The sequence below is a fragment of the Chiloscyllium plagiosum genome, chromosome 25, assembly GCF_004010195.1.
Source record: "Chiloscyllium plagiosum isolate BGI_BamShark_2017 chromosome 25, ASM401019v2, whole genome shotgun sequence".
Taxonomy (NCBI): domain Eukaryota; kingdom Metazoa; phylum Chordata; class Chondrichthyes; order Orectolobiformes; family Hemiscylliidae; genus Chiloscyllium; species Chiloscyllium plagiosum.
In genome coordinates, this window is record NC_057734.1 from 15,402,951 (window position 1) to 15,424,581 (window position 21,631).

A 21,631-nucleotide genomic window follows, 5' to 3' on the forward strand; every position below is an offset into this window, starting at 1 on the left:
TTTCCACACAGGGTCTGACTCAGAACAGCTGAGTGGCCCGAGAAAAGTTCACAGAAAATGTTTGCTAACTTCCATCTCAAACAGTTTAATATTCACAAGGTATGTGGCACCATGTTTAAATGAATGCAATTCCAAAGGCTTCATTAGATATATAAAGGTAGTGCAATTCCATCTAGTTCTGTTCCTGTGAAAATGAAGATTGTTTTAGAGAGGAAATCTGGGGTCGAGATGAAATAATTAGCAGCAAACATTGTTCAAATTGAGTATGTACAGTAACCCCAGCATCAAATCACCCTGAGTCACTGCTCAGTGAAGGTACTGGACAGAGTGGCGAAAGGAAATGGAAAGCGAAACCGAACTGAGCTCTGTTTGCTGCTGGAGTTCAGTTCATTTCTCAAATACCGAGGGAATCTTTGAGGAAACGAAACTTCAGGCCGGACCGTATTTTTATTTATCTCAGTGAGTGAGCAGGCAATCAGAGGCGAGCAGAGATGTGACGTTCAGAAACCGGCTCTGAGAATAAACAGGAGGGCACCTGCAACACAGACTCTGAGAGAGAGAGAGACCCAGAGGGGGCGCAGCTGGGAACCGGGCACTTACAGTGGACACAGAGAGAGGGAGTTCTGTTCACGTCTTCCATCCAGATCGGACACCGGCGTGAACAAAACAGGGAAGACAAACTGCTGGGAAAGGAGCCTCGGAAACGAGTCTGCTGTTTAACTTTCCTGGAGCGGAGCCTCCAGCGAGGATTGTGAGTTCATTTCGTCTTTTTGTTTCGGGAATTGCAGAATTCGGTTTCTGGTGTGTGAAATGGGTTGCATAGACAGAGCTCTGGAGCAAGTCAGCAGCTCTGGCAGTCTGTGTGTGTGCACAGAACCCGGGGGGACGGTCCCAGTCTGGGCTGACTCCTCAGCAATGCTCCTGCCAGAACGGCCGCGTTTCTCCAGCGTTTGCTGGGAGTCTGATTCCCAACATCCGCAACTTTTTGTCTTTATTCGAGTGTGAAATGGGCCGTTTTGAATCTAATAAGCTCCACTTTGATCAATTATCATTGCAAGAGATGTTTAACATCATTTAAAATCTCAGAGTAGTTTGGAGACAAGATTTAGCATTTAGGTGTCATCCGAGTTTCAGCCCGGATTGAATGGCGGAGTAGACTCGATGGGCTGAATGGCCTAATGTTTACTCCGATGTCTTATTTGTTGTTATCATGTGGCCTTGAACAAATACTAAATGAAGGAAGATGACAAAAGCCATTGGTTGTGTTTAACTGGAACAGCGAGACTCGGCTGGGAGTTCTGAATGGGTCACCCTGTTTATTGTTCCTGTTACAGAGACCCCTGTCGTTGGTTTCTTCAATCCGTTGAGCTTTCCGGACTATTTAACCCATCCCCTCTCACTTTACATGTTCTAAAATTCCGTGATTTATCTGAAGTTTCTGGTGAAACATGAGCCTTTGGTGTCACTGCGTTGATGTGCTATAGTGGTAGTGTCTGTTCCTCTCAGTCAGAAAGATCAGGTTCCAGTGCCACTAGCTTCATGGCTGTGTCAGCGCACATTTGAACAGGTTAACATGAAGCATTTACAGCATACATTGCTACTATCCACCCATCGGATATTACTTTCAGAATATCAGTTGTACACTTATTTCTAACTCTGCTTCTGTCTCAAAACTGGAACACAGATATAATATTCACTGCGGCCTCGCAGCGCCAGAGACCCGGGTTCAATTCCCGCCTCAGGAAACTGTCTGTGTGGAGTTTGCACATTCTCCCCGTGTCTGCGTGGGTTTCCTCCGGGTGCTCCGGTTTCCCACCACAATCCAAAAATGTGCAGGTTAGGTGAATTGGCCATGTTAAATTGCCCGTAGTGTTAGCTAAAGGGTTAAATGTAGGAGAATGGTTCTGGGTGGGTTACGCTTCGGCGGGTCGGTATGGACTTGTTGGGCCAAAGGGCCTGTTTCCACACTGTAAGTAATCTAAGAAGTCTCCTCTAAATGGTGCAGATTTGAGGAGTCTGGGAGTGGAGAGGGGAATGGCTTTGCGGGGGAGTGGGATATCTGTTTTGTCAGTGATGCTGAAATCCTAGTCCACAAACAGCATAGAATCACTGCATAGGTACTGGTTGGAGTTCGGTGTGTTCTGCAGCATCTGATTTTTGTGTGCAGTGTTTCTCCAATTGGAAATCAATCATTAAGAAGAAGTTTGATTGAATTGGGTGTACAGTAGGTACAGATTAGTTCCCTCAACTCTGTCAATGTCTGGAAAAGCCATTGCATGCTCAAAATGGTCTGAGAACCAAAACACAGCATCCCCATCACTAACATCCTGTTCATTTCTCAACAGTAATTTGACAACATGATACTGCAGGTGAAGTTTATGACCGGTGACATTGTCCCACTTGAGATCAATCCTTCCATTCAAGTATCAGCTCTCAAGACGTTGATATATGAGAAGACCAAGATACCTGTTTACCAACAGCGTCTGGTGATACAAAATGGGAACACTCAAGAGCTGAAGGACAACAAGAGACTGTCTGACTACTGTGTCCCTCCCAGTAACACTGTCATGCTGATCGTCAAGAATGAGGAGCGCATGCAGATATTCCTGCAGAATGACAAGGGAAAACTTTCTACATACGATGTTCGTCCCTCTCAGTCTGTTGAGGAGTTTAAAGCACAAGTCCAGCGACAGGAACGTGTCCCAATCAATCAGCAGCGCCTGATGTACGATGGGAAACAGCTGGAGGATGGTCGGTTACTCGCTGACTACAATATTCAGCCAGAGAGCACCATCTTCCTCTTGCTGCGTTTGCGGGGTGGCACATTGTGACAGCACTAATACACAATCAGTGGGAGATGTTCCTCAAAACTGTTATCAAAATTTACTGCTGTATTCCCCCACTTGTACAATTCCTATGCGGTTAGGGATCACAGTTAAGATTAGATTAGATTCATTCTAGTGTGGAAACAGGCCCTACGGCCCAACAAGTCCTCACCGACCCTCCGAAGAGTAACCCACCCAGACCCATTTCTCTATGAATGTTGCACCTAACACTATGGGCAAGTAAATGGCCTTTGGCTATCACTCTTAGTTTTATCATAGATAGAAGGGGCTAGCCATGCCCATATTCCTGATGTGTACATACAGGCCTTAGCCAGCACTTGCAAACAGCAAGAGATACGTCAGGAGAGGGAGGGGAAAAAGAATGTGAAATGGGAACTGACTTTTTTTTATTGAATAAATGTTATCAAGGGCTACTGAACCTTTTTCCTTTGGACCTGGATTCAGATAAAACTCAACTTCCCTCAGTCTGCAGTTTGTGGGGAACCTGGTTGAAATAACTGGGGTCAGTAACTCACAACATATACATTCTTGCAGCATGAAATTGATTGTTTTCTGCTTCTAATTGGCAGCACCAGTGAGCTATGCCTCAGGATGGTTGATATACGAATGGAGAAACTTACCTGTAATAACTGTATAGAATGGATGGGGGAAATGATGATCAAAGTATCCTTTAGTTAAGAATGATTTAAAATATTCAATACATATTTTCTGACATCTTACTTTACTTGAGAAGCCATGTATGTATTATAAATGCTTTTTTTGGAAGACTCATCTTTTCCATAACAGGATATTTATTGCCTGGACTGTGCATTTTGTCAAGGCATATGATGTGAGTTGAAAATCAAGCTGTTTCTTTGGATTCAAGTTTAAATGTTAAATATTGCTTCTGCTCCTTCATGATCTGTAAGTGAGAATTATCTGGGAATCCACATTTGGTACATCAGATCTCCAAATACAAAACTATTTCCAGATGATTTGTCAAACCAAGTATTTTTAAATGAACAACAGGAATGTGCACTGAGCTCATGAGGTACCAGAATGAGATACATCTCACTGCAAAGTGCATCTCCAGACTTTTCTTTTGCAATGTTCTGTTTGTAAAAGGATGTATTCCAGGTTATCCCTCTTTCAGGATTGATGTGTATGAAAAGAGAATTCTTCAGATATGTACAAATTCTAGCTGATTGTACCTGATTGAATACAGTACTTTCATGTAATTTGTATGTTAATAGTGATTGTAATGTTTATACCTTTCACTGACAATAAAATTTGTCTTTTTGTTTAGACAACATGAAATGTTGTAATATAATTCTGTCGGTTAACATGAGATGTGTCAATCGCTTCTCCAATGATAATAATCCAGAACTGAATTATAACATAATTACAAGGAACAGTTTGGGATTTTACATTAAAGCACTTTTAAACATGTTGTTTAACTTTCTTGTTCCAAATGAAGATAAACAACAATTAAAACATCTTTCCAACAGAATCTGCAGTAGTGAAACAGTTTGAGGCTGTTGTACCAAGTGAAATGTCCATAATGGTAAAGAGCTGGATGGCAGCTTGTCTGGAATTCTCACAGTCAACCCCTTGTTACAATATTACCCCATGTATAAATTACTCTAGGGGACTAACCACATACAGCCCTCATCTACAGTCCTGGCATCTAATACCTCCCAGCTGCTCAGAACTGTCATAGCACCTTTCTGACCCTTGCAGGATTTCAGTGCAGCATTTTGGGATGCACTGGACTACCACTGAAATACTGCAAGGACACTTTGCATTTGGAGATAGGCACCCAGCACACGAACTGGACCAGGTTGAATCTCAGGATGTCAGCCTTCTCTCTTCGCCCTCTCTCACTTTGAGTCTGCCTTGATGCTCATAGGAGTCCTACACAAACTGGCCTCTTGTGTTTTTACTTTTGCCCCTGCACCACAGCTACAAGATTCATGATACTCTAACCCTGCATCAGTAGAGAAGGTCACAGATATTCTTCCTACACAGCTGCGCATCCCTTCAGATGGCTGAGACTGCACTGAGCTGATTGGCAAACCAAGCTGAGACAGGCAGGGTCTCTGTGATGACCTCCATGACCAGCCCTGGCGTGGGTTAGAAAATAATCCTTCTTTGCATCAGCCCAACAGTGAGGACCTCCTGCTCCCTGTGCACAAAGCAAGGTATGAATTTCCCCCCCCACTGCAATGTCTGGACAAAACACCAGTCACCACACAGGGCAGATACACACTTACGGTGTTTGCATGGGTACACAGTAATCTTTTAAAGGTGGCACTGGTGCCAGACAAGATGGTCTATTCTGGAATATCCCAGTAGTGGTGAGTTCTTTCAGGTACAGCAAGTGGTTGCACCAAGCTAGCTAGCAGGACAGTGTCACCATTGTGTTGGGTGGGCAGTTAATGAGGTGAGTTTGAGACATTATGGTGAGAAATCCCAAATGAGGACGAAAATAACTCAGAAGATAGAAAAGGCATGTATGGAGAGCACTGTTATAATAAGCATGGAGGACTTCAATATGCAGGTGGACTGAGAAAATTAGATTGGGAGTGAAATGCAAGAAAAGGACTTTGTGGAATGTCTACGAGATGGCTTTTTGGAGCAGTTTGTGTTGGAGCCTATGAGGGAACAGGCCATACTGGATTTAGTGTTGTGGAATAAGGGAGACTTTAAGCAGGCTTAAGGTGAATTTACTCTGCAATTTGAGAGGAAGAAGATAGAATCAGAGGTAATGGTATTACAGCTGAATAAAGGCAACTACAGAGACATGAGGGAGGCACTGGATAGAGTTGACTGGGAGAAGAGCCTAGCAGGAAAGACAGTGGAACAATAATAGCAGGGCTAACTGGGAGTAATTCAGGAGACACAGCAGAGATTCATTCTGAGGAGAAAGATACGTGGTACAGGGAGGATGAGGCAACCACGGCTGACTAGGGAAATCAGGGATAGCATAAAATCAAATGAGAAAACATAAAACGTGTTGAAGAGCAGTGGGAAACCAAAGCATTGGGAAGCTTACAAAGACCAACAGAGGGCAACAAAAAAAGAAATAAGGAGTAAGAAGATTAAATATGAGAATAACCTAGCCAGGAATATCAAGGAAGACTGTAAGAGTTTCTTTAGATATAAAGGGCAAAAATGAGGCAAAAGTGGACATTTGGCTACAGGAAAATGATGCTGGAGTGACAGTAGTGTGGGAACAAGAAAATGGCTGAGGAACTGAATAATTACTTGGTGTCAGTCTTCACAGTGGAAAACACGGGTAATATCCCAAAAAGTTAAGAGAGTGAGGGGGCAGAGCTGAGTATGGTGGCCATCTTCAAGGAGAAGGTGCAAGAAAAGCTGAATTGCCTGAAGGTGGATTAATGACCTGGACCAGATAGATTATACCCCAGAGTTGGAAGGTAGATAGAGTCATAGTCATAGAGTCATAGAGATGTACAGCATGGAAACAGACCCTTCGGAGGTGTTAATGATGATCTTTTAGGAATCACTAGAGCCAGGAAGGGTCACAGAGAACTGGAAAATTGCCAATGTGACACCCTTGTTTAAAAAGGGAGTAAGGCAAAAAATGGAAAATTACAGATCAATTAGCCTAAACCTGGTTGTGGGTAAGATCCTGGAATATATTGTGAAGGATGAGATTTCTGAATATTTGGAAGTGTATGATAAAATAGGACAAAGTCAGCATGGTTTCACCCAGGGAAGGTCATGCCTGACAAATCTGCTGCAATTGTTTGAGGAAGTAATGGCACGGTGGCTCAGTGGTTAGCACTGCTGCCTCACAGCGCCAGGGGCACAGGTTCAATTCCCGCTTTGGGCAACTGTCTGTGTGGAGTTTGCACATTCTCCCCATCTCTGGGCGCTCTGGTTTCCTCCCACAGTCTAAAGATGTGCAGGTTAGGTGAATTGGCCATGCTAAATTGTCCATAGTGTTAGGTGTAGGGGAATGGGTCTGGGTGGGTTGCTGTTCGGAGGGTCGGTGTGGACTTGTTGGGCTGAAGGGCCTGTTTCCACACTGTAGGAAATCTAATCTAACAAGCAAGTTGGACCAAGGAGAACCAATGGATGTCACCTACCTGGACTTCAACAAGGCCTTTGACAAGGTGCCACACACGAGGCTGCTGAGTAAGGTAAGGGCTCATGGTGTTACAGGGAAGGTCTTGGCATGGATAGAAGCTTGGCTGTCTGGCAGAAAACGGAGTGTGGGGATAAATGAATCCTTCTCAGAATGGCAGCCAGTGACAAGTGGTGTTCCGCAAGACTCAATGTTGGGATCACAACTTTTCACTTTATACATTAACAATCTAGATGAAGGAACTGAGGGCAGTCTGGTTAAGTTTTCAGATGGTACAAAGACAGGTAGAGGGACAATTAGCTTTGAGGAGGCAGGGAGGCTGCTGTAGGATTTGGATAGGTTAGGAGAGTGGGCAAAGAAGTGGCAGATGGAATACAATGTGGGAAAGTGTGAGATCATGCACTTTGGTAGGAAGAATAGAGGCATGGACTATTTTCTAAATGGGGAGAAAATTCAAAAGTCTGAAGCGCAAAGAGACTTGAGAGTTCTAGTCCAGGATTCTCTCAAGATAAACTTGCAGGTTGGGTTTGTATTTAGGAAGGCAAATACAGTGATTGCATTCATTTTGAGAGGACTTGAATATAAAAGCAGGGTTGTACTTCTGAGGTTCTATGAGGCTCTGCTCAGACCACATTTGGAGTATCGTACCCAGCTTTGGGCCCCATATCTCAGGAAGGGTGTACTGGCCTTGGAGCGTGTTCAGAGCAAGTTCATGAGAATGGTCCCAGGAATGAAAAGCTTTCACATATGAGCAACATTTGAGGACTATGGGTCTTTACTCAGTGCAGTTTAGAAGGATGAGAGGGGATCTTATTGAGGCATACAGAATACTGAATGGTCTGGACAGAGTAGATGTTGGGAAGATGTTTCATTGGTAGGAGAGACTAGGACCGAGTGCATAGTCTTAGAGTAAAGGGAAGACCTTATAGATCAGAGATAAGGAGAAACATCTTCAGCCAGTGAGTGGCGAATCTATGGAATTCATTGTCACATAAGGCTGTGGAAGCAAGATCTTTGACTATATTTCAGATGGAGATGGATAGGTTTTTGAGTATCAAGGGGATCAAGGATTATGGGAAGAAAGTGGGAGAATGGGGTTGAGAAACATGTCAGCATTGATTGAATGGTGGAGCAGACGCGATAGGCTGAATGCCCTAATTTCTGCTCATAGAATCCCTACATTGTGGAAACAGGCCATTAGACCCAACAAGTCCACACTTACCTTTCAAAGAGTATCCCACTTAGACCTATTCCCCTACCATATTACTCTACATTTCTCATGACTAATGCACCTAACCTACACATCCCTGAAAACTATGGGAAATTTAACATGGTCAATTCACCTAACTGCACATCTTTGGAGTCTGGGAGGAAACCCATGCAGACTTGGTGAGAATGTGCAAACTTCACAGCAACAAGGCTGGAATCGAACCCGGGGTCCCTGGCGTGAGACAGCAGTGCTAACCAGTGAGCCACCATGCCACCCTGTCTTATTGGCTTACCACGTCATCTTATGGTCTTATGGTGTTATAGGAGGCAGAGAGTGGGAATAAAGGCATCTTTTTCAGGATGGCAGTTGGTGACTAGAGGAGGTCTGCAGGGATCAGTGTTGGGAAATCGACTATTCATGTCAAACATTAATGATCTGGATGAATGAACTGACAGCATTGTTCTAAGTCTGCAGGTCACACAAAGATATTGGGAGCATCAGGTAGTATTGAGGAATTGTGGAGGCTAGCAGAAGTATTGGACAGGCTTGGAGAATGGGCAAAGAAGAGGCAGATGGAGTACAATGTGAGAATGTGAGTTGTTATGCACCTTGATAGGAAGAATAAAGGCATAGACTAAATGGGGAAAAGCTTCAGAAATGTGGGAGAGCTAGTTCATGAATCTTAAGGCAGATTTAGTTGGAGGTTAAGAAGGCAAAAGCAATGTAGTCATGCATTTCAAGAGAGCTGGAATACAAGAGCAGAGGTGTACTGCTGAGACCATATCAGACCCTGGTCAGATCGCATTTGGAATATTGTGAGCAATTTTGGGGCCAGTATATAAGGAAAGATGTGTTGGCATTGGGGGGAGTATAGAGGAGATTTACAAGAGTTATTCTCATGGAGAAAATGTAGAGAGACACAGAGAGTTCTTCAAGAAGTAGGCCTTTTATTTGCAAACAAAAAACCGTGACACTGAGAAAGCAGATTCTCGAATGTCCCTGAACCTCTGCGCCCATGGTTTTTAATTTTTTTTATCATGTTTCTGTTAGCTTATCAGCATGTATTAAACAAAGTACCTCACTCTAGCTACACAATAAACCAGTGATGTTAATTCCCATTATCTATTTAGTTGTCCCACTATAGTTTTTTCCTCCATTCTATTTCATGTTATTCTAATGTCACAGTTAGATATTCAGTGTCAGCTTTTGCAAAAATGGCCTTTCATTCTAGACCCTACTTAATATTTTCCTAATGTCATGATTAGATACTTATTGTCAATAGTCTCAAGCAGGTTGACTCTACTAACAATTAATTAGATATTAAACATCATGTCCCAAATATTTATGGTCCCAACCTTGTCATAATAATACTCAACAGGTGAGGCTAACTTTACTAGGTGTATTATCTCATCTTGCCACAGTGACCTTTCAGCCTCAATGTTACTCTGCTAATTGGTATAAGAGCATTCCACTATTCTTATCCCATCCTGCACTCCACAGACCCCTTGCAACACGTCACCAATGATGTTCATGCTTAACCCTTCCCATGCTTTCATGCTCTTTATTTTACATATTATCCAGTGGATAAATGGCTTATCATGAAATAAGCATTTGTCGACTCTGGGTGTGCATGAGTTGGATTTAAGAGGGATGTAGATGATGTGATTGAAACTTACAGAATACTGACGGGCCTAGATAGAGTGGATGTTGAAAGGATGTTTCTACAATAGGAGAGACAAGGATATTGAGGTGCAGCCTCAGAATGAAGGGACAACCCTTTAGAACTAAGATGACGAGGAAATTCTTCAGCTAGAGGATGATTAATCTGAGGAACCCATTGCAACAAAAAGCTGCGGGGTTCATGTCATTGAATGTATTTAAGGCAGAGAGAGAGATGGATTTTGATTGGTAAAGGTATCACAGGTTATGAGGTGAAGGCTGGTGATTGGGGTTGAGAAAAATATCAGCTGTGATTGAATGACGGAGCAGACTTGATAGGCTGACTGGCCTAATTCCTCTCCTCTATCGTATGGCCTTATGATGTATGGGTCTTGCAGAGAGAAGCTTACCATGAAATGTGACAAATTGACACAGCCAATATATGTCAACGTGCAGCCCAATATTTATGTGCAGCCAATTTATTGCAAGACCTCCATATAGATATAGAATCTGTACATTCACATACCTGCATTAGAACTAAATGTAGTCTCTGGGCTTGAGGGATTACCAAGAATAAACATATTTCTCTGCTGTACCTCGTCGGAATTTCAAAATTTGGACTTTGCTTTCATGTGGGAGAGAAACTCAAAACAATTAAGCATAAGTATAAAGGATTCTCAGGTACCATTAGCACACTTTCTTTACTGTTTCCATGGTGACACTCTTCTGAGGGACAGATCATGTTATGTGTAGATGTGTCTCTGAAGTGATTTGTAACTGCCCATCACACTTCACAACCCAATAAGGAAGACCTCAGCTGTGCTGTGAGCGCTCCAAGGATCTGCAGTCCATCATGACGAACCCTTGCTGCCCACAAAGTTAGTGAATGATCATTATTTAATTTATATTTTCTAATCAATCTTTCAGAGATATCATTACTGATCTCTGGAGCAGATGGAATTTGCATCAAAGAGTGGGGAGGACTAGGCAGGAGAACGGTCTGGCCGCTGGGGAGGGGTGCAGGGGAGGGGAAGGACCATTTGGGAGGGGGTTATGTGGAATATCGAGTGGAGACAATGGAAAGGATGGGATGAGGATGGAAATGGAACAACGGTCAGGGATTGGGGCACAAGGGGAGCATGAGAGAACCCCCCCCTCATGACCTGTCCCCCACCCCCATGTTCCGATCCACCCTACCCTCGATCCTGCCCACCTGATTCCCCACACTGACCTATCTTCTATCTCTGCCTGAGCTTTCCACACTCCACAAATACCTAACCAATCCTGGAGGTCTTTTCTGCCGCCACACCCTGATTCAATATTGTGCCTGATCTGTGCAATAATCCTTTGTTGAGCAATTAAGAAATTTTACAAAAGATAACTCAACTGGTTCTGTTAATCAAAACTATGAAAATGTTTAAAAATAATTGCCTTTTGTTTAAATGTTGCGTTCACATAGACTGTTTAAAACACTATTTTGAAAATCAGAAAGTTCAAAGGGACATTTTGCTTTTTCAAACACCTGTCTGCATAAACCTATGTGGGACATGGAAATTACTGAGTTAGAGGCCTGTGACAATTCAGAGTACCAGTGATGGAGCTGGCAGTATAGTGATTGTAACAAGGTCGGCCAGATAGACCTGACAGAGAACATGAGTTCTCTGATTGGGGTTGTTAACCTGCTCCAATCAGGGAGCCCTGGCTGATAGATATAAACAGGCAGGTGGAAATTGAATAAAGATTGGTGCACTTTGTGTCTTTCACTGTGTCTCACACCTGCACACACACACCATGGGTGCTGGGGATAAAATAAGCACTACCGCACTTAGGCGGTAGTGTGGGGGTTAAAATAAAAAGAAAAAAAAAGAAAAAAAAAGAAAAAAAGAAAAAAAGAGGAAAAAAAACGGGCAGGTCAGAAGTTCTGTTCACTTTCACAGGTGGCTCTGAGGAAGCCGGAAGCCGTACTAATGTCAAGTACTAGATTATTTCTTATAGACATTTCCTTCAGGATCTGGGATGGCAGTTGCTGATGATCTGTGTACTCGAGTCTGCAAAAGAAGCCCACTAGACCTAAATTGAGTAAGAGAACTCCAGGAGAATGCTCACTCTGGAAAATCCATCCACATCTGGTTCAGACCAGTTAAATTGGTCAGCACCGTCCAAGTCAGAACCAATCAAAATAAATGCTGGCTAAATTGTCACCTGGTTCTAATTGATGTTGATACTACTGCGGCTGTATCAGTGATTGCAGAACCAGTCTTTAACAAAATTTGTTCTGCATTCCAAACCTTAAATTTGTGTAAGACTTCAACCAGATGATAACCTATACTGAGGAATCTTTACATATTAAGGGGACAACTTTAGTCTGGTCTCACATGAGTAGCAGCTGGTCCAGTTGCCACTGATTGTGGTAAAGATTCAGGCTCAAGCTTAATGGGATGAAATTGGTTAAGAAAGTTTGCCGAGATTTTAGATTAGAAAGTGGCTGCCTGAGTGAAGTCTCAAATAAATACCTGGAGGTTTTCCCGGAAGGTCGAGGAACTATTAAAGGAGCCAAGGCCAACTTGCATGTTGACCAGGAAGCAATTCCATGATTCAGCAGGGCCCTCCCAGTACCATTTGCGTTACATGCAAAATTAGAGGCAGCAATGAAGTGACTAGAAAGTGATGGAATCATCAAACCAGTAATTTCCAGAATGGTCAGCTCAGAACATACTGATAGTGAAGCTTAACAGGCCAGTTCCCTTCTGTGGGGATTTTAAACAAACTGCCAACTGAATAAATACCCAATCCCATACATAGAGGACCTCTCTGCAAAGCTGGAAGTGGGATGAAGTTGGATATGGCCATGCATACCTGCAATTGCGGCTAGATGAGGAGTCCCAGAAATATGCTCCAATTAATACATGTAAGAGTTTGTACCAATATTCAAGGTCGCCATTTGAGGTATCATCAATCTGTGCCATTTTTCCACGGATGATGAAAAACATTTTGCAAAACTACTCCAGGTCATCATTTATTTAGATGACAGGCTAATAACAGGGAAGCGCTTAAAATGTGTTGCTGGAAAAGCGCAGCAGGTCAGGCAGCATCCAGGGAACAGGAGAATTGACGTTTCGGGCATAAGCCCTTCTTCGGATTCATTCCTGAAGAAGGGCTTATGCCCGAAACGTCGATTCTCCTGTTCCCTGGATGCTGCCTGACCTGCTGCGCTTTTTCAGCAACACATTTTCAGCTCTGATCTCCAGCATCTGCAGACCTCACTTTCTTCTCCTAATAACAGGGAAGACCAATAAAGAGAATTTCAAGAACTTGGACATAGTCCTCAGACATTTCTCAAAGACAGGCACCCAGGTATTGAACATTTATGGTATTAAATGGCAACAGATTCATTGCACCCCTGGCCTAATTCCTAAAGTTATGGAATTGGAAGCTACAGGGATAGTGGGTGCACTGGTGGACTCTTCAAGAATTTCCTAGAATCTCTGCTGAAAATTACCAAACACTTCCAGTGGCACAGTTATAATGGAATGTCTCTCTAATTCAGGCAGATCAGTCAATGAGGTACATCTCAGCAAAAGTGTCCATCTTAACTTTTAAAACGAGAGCCCAATTCTCCTGCCCTTTACAGTGAGGCCCAGGTTTGTAATTCAGCTTTGTAACCACCCTCACAAACACTTCAGAATAGAAACTGCTTGTAATGATATCGGGAAACTGTCACATCAACTAAAAATCTATGAAGCAGCAGCTCATTTCACTCCTTGAAGTCACTCCACAGTTCACTACGTCCAGCTCAAAGACACCTTCCTCCACTCTCTGTATCCCACAGAAACCAACTCCTGACACTCAAACCAAAAACTCTCTCTTGAAAAAAGAATAAAAGTGTATAACAAAGGTCCCAGCCGCAATGTGGAGATGCTGTTGTAGCACCAGACTCTGTACTGTCACCTCTTCCCTGTTTATTTATCGTTGGGTTACCATAGGAAAGATGAAATAAAGAAAGTGCTTTTCCACACAGGGTCTGACTCAGAACAGCTGAGTGGCCCGAGAAAAGTTCACAGAAAATGTTTGCTAACTTCCATCTCAAACAGTTTAATATTCACAAGGTATGTGGCACCATGTTTAAATGAATGCAATTCCAAAGGCTTCATTAGATATATAAAGGTAGTGCAATTCCATCTAGTTCTGTTCCTGTGAAAATGAAGATTGTTTTAGAGAGGAAATCTGGGGTCGAGATGAAATAATTAGCAGCAAACATTGTTCAAATTGAGTATGTACAGTAACCCCAGCATCAAATCACCCTGAGTCACTGCTCAGTGTAAAGGGTTAAATGTAGGAGAATGGTTCTGGGTGGGTTACGCTTCGGCGGGTCGGTATGGACTTGTTGGGCCAAAGGGCCTGTTTCCACACTGTAAGTAATCTAAGAAGTCTCCTCTAAATGGTGCAGATTTGAGGAGTCTGGGAGTGGAGAGGGGAATGGCTTTGCGGGGGAGTGGGATATCTGTTTTGTCAGTGATGCTGAAATCCTAGTCCACAAACAGCATAGAATCACTCCATAGGTACTGGCTGGAGTTTGGTGTGTTCTGCAGCATCTGATTTTTGTGTGCAGTGTTTCTCCAATTGGAAATCAATCATTAAGAAGAAGTTTGATTGAATTGGGTGTACAGTAGGTACAGATTAGTTCCCTCAACTCTGTCAATGTCTGGAAAAGCCATTGCATGCTCAAAATGGTCTGAGAACCAAAACACAGCATCCCCATCACTAACATCCTGTTCATTTCTCAACAGCAATTTGACAACATGATACTGCAGGTGAAGTTTATGACCGGTGACATTGTCCCACTTGAGATCAATCCTTCCATTCAAGTATCAGCTCTCAAGACGTTGATATATGAGAAGACCAAGATACCTGTTTACCAACAGCGTCTGGTGATACAAAATGGGAACACTCAAGAGCTGAAGGACAACAAGAGACTGTCTGACTACTGTGTCCCTCCCAGTAACACTGTCATGCTGATCGTCAAGAATGAGGAGCGCATGCAGATATTCCTGCAGAATGACAAGGGAAAACTTTCTACATACGATGTTCGTCCCTCTCAGTCTGTTGAGGAGTTTAAAGCACAAGTCCAGCGACAGGAACGTGTCCCAATCAATCAGCAGCGCCTGATGTACGATGGGAAACAGCTGGAGGATGGTCGGTTACTCGCTGACTACAATATTCAGCCAGAGAGCACCATCTTCCTCTTGCTGCGTTTGCGGGGTGGCACATTGTGACAGCACTAATACACAATCAGTGGGAGATGTTCCTCAAAACTGTTATCAAAATTTACTGCTGTATTCCCCCACTTGTACAATTCCTATGCGGTTAGGGATCACAGTTAGTAAGTGGCCTTTTGGCTGTCACTCTGCTCTGTATTATATGTACTGATGCCCATATTCCTGATATGTACATACAGGCCATAGCCAGCATTTGGAACAGCAAGAGTTACGTCAGGAGTGGGAGGGTACAATTCCTATGCGGTTAGGGATCACAGTTAGTAAGTGGCCTTTTGGCTGTCACTCTGCTCTGTATTATATGTACTGATGCCCATATTCCTGATATGTACATACAGGCCATAGCCAGCATTTGGAACAGCAAGAGTTACGTCAGGAGTGGGAGGGGAAAAAAGAATGTGAAATGGGAACTGGCAAGTATTTTTTATTGAATAAATGTTATCAACGGCTACTGAACCTTTTTCCTTTGGACCTGGATTCATATAAGGTCCAACTTCCCTCAGTCTGCAGTTTGCAGGGAACTTAGCTGAAATAACTAGGGTCAGTAAGTCACAACATTCACGTTCTCACAGCATTGAAATTATGTTTTTTTGCTTCTAATTGGCAGCATCAGTGAGCTGTGCCTCAGGATGGTTGCTACATGAATGAAGAGTGGGATAACTTTTTGTTATGCATTGAAACGTACCTAAAATAACCGTGTGGAATGGATGGTCAAGATGGTTATCAAATTTACTTATGTTTATTCACAATGGTGTTAAATATTTTACAAATATTTGTCTTTGCCTGATTAAACCTGATTGTATAACATACTTAGATGTAAATAATATTGTTAAGTTAATAGCATTTGTATTGTCTATGCCTTTAAAAAATAAAATTTGTCTTGTTGTTTGGACAAAATGAAATCTTGTGATGTTATGCTGTTGGTTAAAGACGTTTGCCATACTTGCCTTCCGTGGGTGTAGAAAGGCTTTACAAGGATGATTCCAGAACTGGAGGTTTAAGCTATAGGGTGAGGCTGAATATGCTGGGGCTTTTCTAAAACCTGCAGAAACAGAGGCTGAGGGGTGGCCTGAACAAGATTTATAAAATCATGAAGGGCATTGATACGTTGAATAGCTGAGGTCTTTTTCCTAGAGTGGGGGAGGCCAAAACTAGAGGACATAGAATTAAGGTGAGAAGAAAAACGTTTGAAAAGAACCTGAGGAGTACCTTTTTCACACAGAGAGTGGTGTATGTATGGAAAATACTACTAGAAGAAGTAGTGGAGGAGGGTACAATTACAACATTTAAAAGACACCTGGATGGTGTATGAACAGGAAACATTTAGAGCAATATAGGCCAAATGTTTGGCAAATGGTACTCAGTCAGATTGAGATTTCTGTTCAATGCTGAGGATTTGGACCGAAGGGTCTGTTTCTGTGCTGTATAACTCTATGACTAGAATAAGGCATCTATAACTTGGGAAGATATCCTCCCTGTTTATCTTTCCTTATCCCACCACAGGAGACACCAGCGAACACATAGCACTGATGGGTTTCATGCAGAGGATGAATAGTTCCCTTGGATAGCATTGTATAGGGGCCTGGACAACATGTCAAAGTAGACAGCCTTCAATCAATGGTTTCGAGCACAGTAAACCAAGGGTGACATTTCTTAGCAGTCCATGGGCTTGGATACGATCATTCAGCCATTCAGGGTAGTCAGATTTAGAATCTTCTCCTGGACTCTATATTCCCCTTTGTGTGCTGATCTCCCCTTTAATGAGAGAAAGGCAGTGATTGAGTGAGTTGCTTGTGTCAGTGAGGGGAAAGTGGCGATTTCTCCCTTCTTCCTGTACTCCTGGGCATCCCTACAGTTGACTGGGATCATACTGAGCTGGGTGACAAACTTCAACTAAAAGCAGGAATTTCACTGTGATAGTATAATACAGTGAGAATTTGTAGCTGGATCCAATGATTTTCTAACAGGCGATGCCACTAAGCCAAAGTTGACATTATAGTTCAGAGGCTTATTCCCATCTGACGCCAACTGTAGCACCCTACCTGGGATTCCATATGAGAGAAGCTAGCTAGATTACAGCATCGACCCTCCTCTCCACATGGCTGTGTAACATTACGTGTGGAGTGGAGGATTCAAGATGGCGGTGACCCAGTAGATCTGAGTCTGCTGAGCTCTGCCCAGGATCTGGGCAAAGTGGGGTAGCTACCCTTCCCTCATTTCTTAAACTACTAAAAATAGCTTTTTCCCAGCAGCTACAGTTATTCTGCATCAAATTTTAGCAGCTTGATACATTTTAAAATGACCAAAGGTAAAGGACCATGGAGTTCGCAACAGGCAGGGAACCCCTCCCCCCGCGTAGCAACAGATGCGTCCATAGCCGCCCTGGGGGACTTACCTGGAGAGGTGAGCCTGACCTCAAAGTTTGTTTAGCTCCAAGAGAAGAGACTCAGTCGACTTGGGAGTTGATCTTGATCATGCTTCTGCAGCATGACCGAGAGATCGAGAAACTTGAGCAGCATGTTGGAGGGGCAGAGCAATGAGCCATGGTCTCTGAGACCGCTGCTGAATCTTCCATGGGTCAGGTCCGGGCTCTGGAATGTTGAGTCGGGCCTTAGAAGAGCATATCGACAACCTTGAAAATCGTGGTCATCAGAAAAATATTCGGTTGCTGGGCCTTGCCGAACGAGAGGAGGAAGGCCAGCTTATTGACATTTTTGGAGCAATCGCTCCCACAACTGCTGAAGCTGGAGCCGGGTGCACGTTGAACAGGCTCACTGGGTTGCTGTGTGCAGGCCCGGGTCGGACCAGCACCCCCGCCAGGGCTTAGTTCCACTCCAGCATTACAGGGAAAAACAAATGTTGCTGGAGGCCTCCAGAGTTTTGGGGAAGGATCCCCAAGCCATGATATACAAGGGATCAAAAATAATGCTGTTCCAGGACTTTTCTCCACTTGTGGTATGCAAGAGGAAGGCGTTTGACGAGGTAAAGAAGCATCTGAGGGATTTAAATATTCAGTATTCCATGTGATACCCAGCAACGCTGTGCTTCAGTCATGAAGGGTCTGTGCATAACTTCAGATCACCGGAAACAGTAAAAGAATTTTTGGATGCTCTCAAATACACTGATGGGCTTGAACTATATGGACAATGACATTATTTTAGCCCCTTTTTTTCTCCTCCTCCCTCCCCCTTTCTCTTTTCCATCCTTCTTTGTGGGGAGGTTTTTTCTTTTAACTTATCTATAACTGGTTGTTGGGGGATGTTTCTGAGTTTTTAAAAAATATTTGCTGAGATTGTAATTTTACATATTTTATTTTATGTTGCTGTTTTGTTAAGGGTGTTTAGGGTAATAGTATGGAGGGGGTGGGTTGGTTGCCCACTTCTAATTCTTGTATTATAAGATATTGACATATGTTTACTTTACTTTGTAATGTCTGGGCTGAGGGCATGGCTCGAGTTGGGAGGTGCTATGGTGAGATTACTGGAAGGTAGGAGTGCCCCCAGTGGTCTCCTTTTAATTATATCTTATTTTATTTTAGGAGTAGTTCTTAGTTATTTTGATTTAGTTGTTTCAAATGTTGTATTTTTAAATTTATGCGAATTGTTTATGGTCTCTACTCAATGCTTTTTGGGTGGGGTTCTTCCTCCTTGGTGGGGGGGAGGGCTGAGAGTTTCTTGAACAACCATGGCTAATCATTTGTTTAAATGGTGCACCTGGAATGTCAAGGGGAGGCACTTGCCAATTAAAAGGAAAATACATTATCAAGTCTTAAAAAAGAGAGAGTTGATGTAGCCCTTTTACAGGAGACATATCTACTTGATAAAGAGCATTCAAAGCTGCAACAGGGAGGATTTGGTCAGGTGTTCTTTTTATCTTTTAGTTCAAAAAGTAGGGGAGTGGCCATTTTTATCCGGAAGAATCTTCCCTTCCAAATGCTAAGCCAGATAAAGATGAGTCTGGATGGTAGAGGAGTACAGGATTTTGAATGTATATTGCCCCCCAGCACATCCTTTTAAATTTGCAACAGATGCGCTCTCCAAGTTGATGGCTCTCGGGGTACGTCACATAATTATAGGAGGAGATTTTAATTGTATTATCAATCCCGAGGTGGACAGGATACCTAGGAGCTGTGTAGGTATATCTCTGAGATCTAGGCAGTTGGCTGATCTGAATATGGAGTTGGGGCTTGGAGATGTGTGGAGGTGTCTTCACCCTGAGGGTAGAGATTTTACTTTTTATCCTAACCCACACAAGTGTCATATTAGAATTGATATTTTTTTTGTCCCCTTGACCTTTCTGAATTTGATATTGTCTTGTAAAATAGGGAATATAACTATTTCCAACCACACAGCAGTGTATATGGAGGTCAAGACTAGTGATGACAAGATGGGTTCCCGACATTGGCGACCCTTTCCTATTGAAGGATAGTAAGTTCATAGAATATTTCTCGCAGGAATTTAAAACATTCTGGGGTATCAATTCAGGTATGGCCAGCAACCCACCAGTGATGTGGGAGACTGCTAAGGCATATGCGCGTGGCTTGGTTATCTCATATTCTGTGACTCAGAATACACAAAAGGTAGAACAACAATGTCTACTTGAGGCTTGCCTGAAGGCAGCTGAGACAGCGTATGTTGATAGGCCGCCGATTACTAAATTACAGCGGATTACAGCCCTCAGTGCTACTTTGAATACCGCACTTACTCAAACAGCAAAGACGGAGATACTGTTTGCGAAGCAGAGATTATTTGAGCACAGCAATAAGCTGGGCAGGTATCTAGCATACCTTGCCAGAAAGAAAAAGGCTCCCCAATCCATTATGTCTATTAGAGAGGGTGCTGGTAACTTGACATGTGATCCTAAAAAGATCAATGCAGCCTTTAGAAAGTTCTACTTCGAGCTGTATAAGTCGGAGGACTGTGAGGATAGAGCGAGGAAGGTGGAGTCTTTTTTTAAAAACCTCTCGGGCTTAACCTCGGAGCAAGTGTCACTTTTGAATGTCCCCCTGACAACCCAGGAAGTCCAGGAGGTGGTGAGGCAGCTCCAGAGCGGTAAAGCGCCCAGACCAGACGGATTCCAGGCTGAGTTCTATAAAAAATTCATAGATGAATTGGTCGGACCACTTATAGATATTGCTGTGGTTCTGTTCGCCGAGCTGGAAGTTTTTGTTGCAAACGTTTCGTCCCCTGTCTAGGTGACATCCCCAGTGCTTGGGAGCCTCTTTTGAAGCGCTTCTGTGGTGTTTCCTCCGGCATTTATAGTGGCCTGTCCCTGCCGCTTCCGGTTGACAACAAATCTTCTCCCAAACTTTGAACAATTATAGATATATATAACTATTCATATACTCAGGGTTGCCTCCCGCCCTCCTTGAGAGAAGCAAATATCTCTCTCATTCTTAAAAATGTAAAAGCCCCAGATGACTGTACTTCGTACAGACCTATGTCCTTGTTGAATGTGGACATTTAAAATCCTCTCAAAAATGTTGGCATTAAGACTGGAGAGAGTTTTACCATTTATTATACAAGAGGATCTAACGGGGTTTATTAAGGATCGCAGATCTACTAATAACATTAAAAGCGTGTTAAACATGTTACCATCCTGCCAGCAGGGAGCGATACAGGGATTAGTCATCTCCCTAGATGCAGAGAAGGCATTCGATCGAGTAAGAATGGTCATATCTTTTTTATACTATGGAACAGTTTGGCATCGGAGAGGTCTTTACCAAGTGTGTTGCAGTATTACATAATGACCCTAAAGCAGCGGTGATTACCAACGGCATAAGATTGGATAGCTTTAGTATTGGCAGAAGTTGTCGTCAAGGATGCCCTCTCTCACCACTCCTATTTACACTAGTGATTGAGCTTCTGGCGGAAGCTATCCAAACTGACCCCAATAACAGCCCCGAAGGTAGGATTGGGTAAGCATAAAATCACTCTTTATGCGGAAGATGTCCTTCTTTTCGTAAATGACCCATCGATATCTGTGACCCGCTTAATTCAAGTGGTTAACTTATTTGGTATGTTCTCAGGTTACAAAATTAATTTTATGAAATCAGAGGCCATACCACTAGGAAGTCTTACTAGCATATCCAATTTTCTGGATGGATCCCGTTTCACCTTTCGGTGGTCACTGGGAGGTTTTCTCTTTCGGTATTTTTATTACCCCGGTATTTGGTCAGCTATAAAAAGCTAATTATACACAAGCAATCTCCCTGAGGTAACAGTGGCTGAAGGACCTGAACTGAAGGGAATGTATATTTGCCAGGATTTGGTGTTGGAGAGACTGTTAGGTCTGAAGGTTGATAAGTCTCTGGGGCCTGATGGTCTGCATCCCAGGGTACTGAAGGAGGTGGCTCGGAAATCGTGGATGCGTTGGTGATTATTTTCCAGAGTTCAATAGATTCGGGGTCGGTTCCTGAGGATTGGAGGGTGGCTAATGTTATACCACTTTTTAAGAAAGGTGGGCGAGAGAAAGCAGGAAATTATAGACCAGTTAGTCTGACCTCAGTGGTGGGAAAGATGCTGGAGTCTATTATAAAGAATGAAATTAC

The 21,631-nt window shown here is 43.1% G+C and overlaps 2 protein-coding genes across 3 annotated transcripts in view; both read left to right on the plus strand.

Moving 5' to 3' along the window:
- LOC122562597 (polyubiquitin-like) overlaps nt 1-4,137 on the plus strand; it is a 6,202-nt gene extending 2,065 nt beyond the window's left edge. Inside the window, exons 1-2 of one of the 2 annotated variants that reach the window (XM_043715571.1) lie at nt 346-751; nt 2,346-4,137. In XM_043715571.1, coding sequence (XP_043571506.1) covers nt 2,358-2,831 — 474 coding nt within the window. In that variant the 5' untranslated portion in view covers nt 346-751; nt 2,346-2,357 and the 3' untranslated portion in view covers nt 2,832-4,137. Of the gene's footprint in view, nt 1-345; nt 752-2,345 lie in introns of those variants that run through there. The other variant, XM_043715572.1, reaches the window with a different exon arrangement.
- Nucleotides 4,138-14,581: 10,444 nt separating this feature from the next.
- LOC122562598 (polyubiquitin-like) lies at nt 14,582-15,312 on the plus strand. The gene has a single exon (XM_043715573.1). The coding sequence runs from the start codon at nt 14,608-14,610 to the stop codon at nt 15,079-15,081; it is 474 nt and encodes a 157-aa protein (XP_043571508.1). The 5' UTR covers nt 14,582-14,607; the 3' UTR covers nt 15,082-15,312.
- Nucleotides 15,313-21,631: the final 6,319 nt, after the last annotated feature.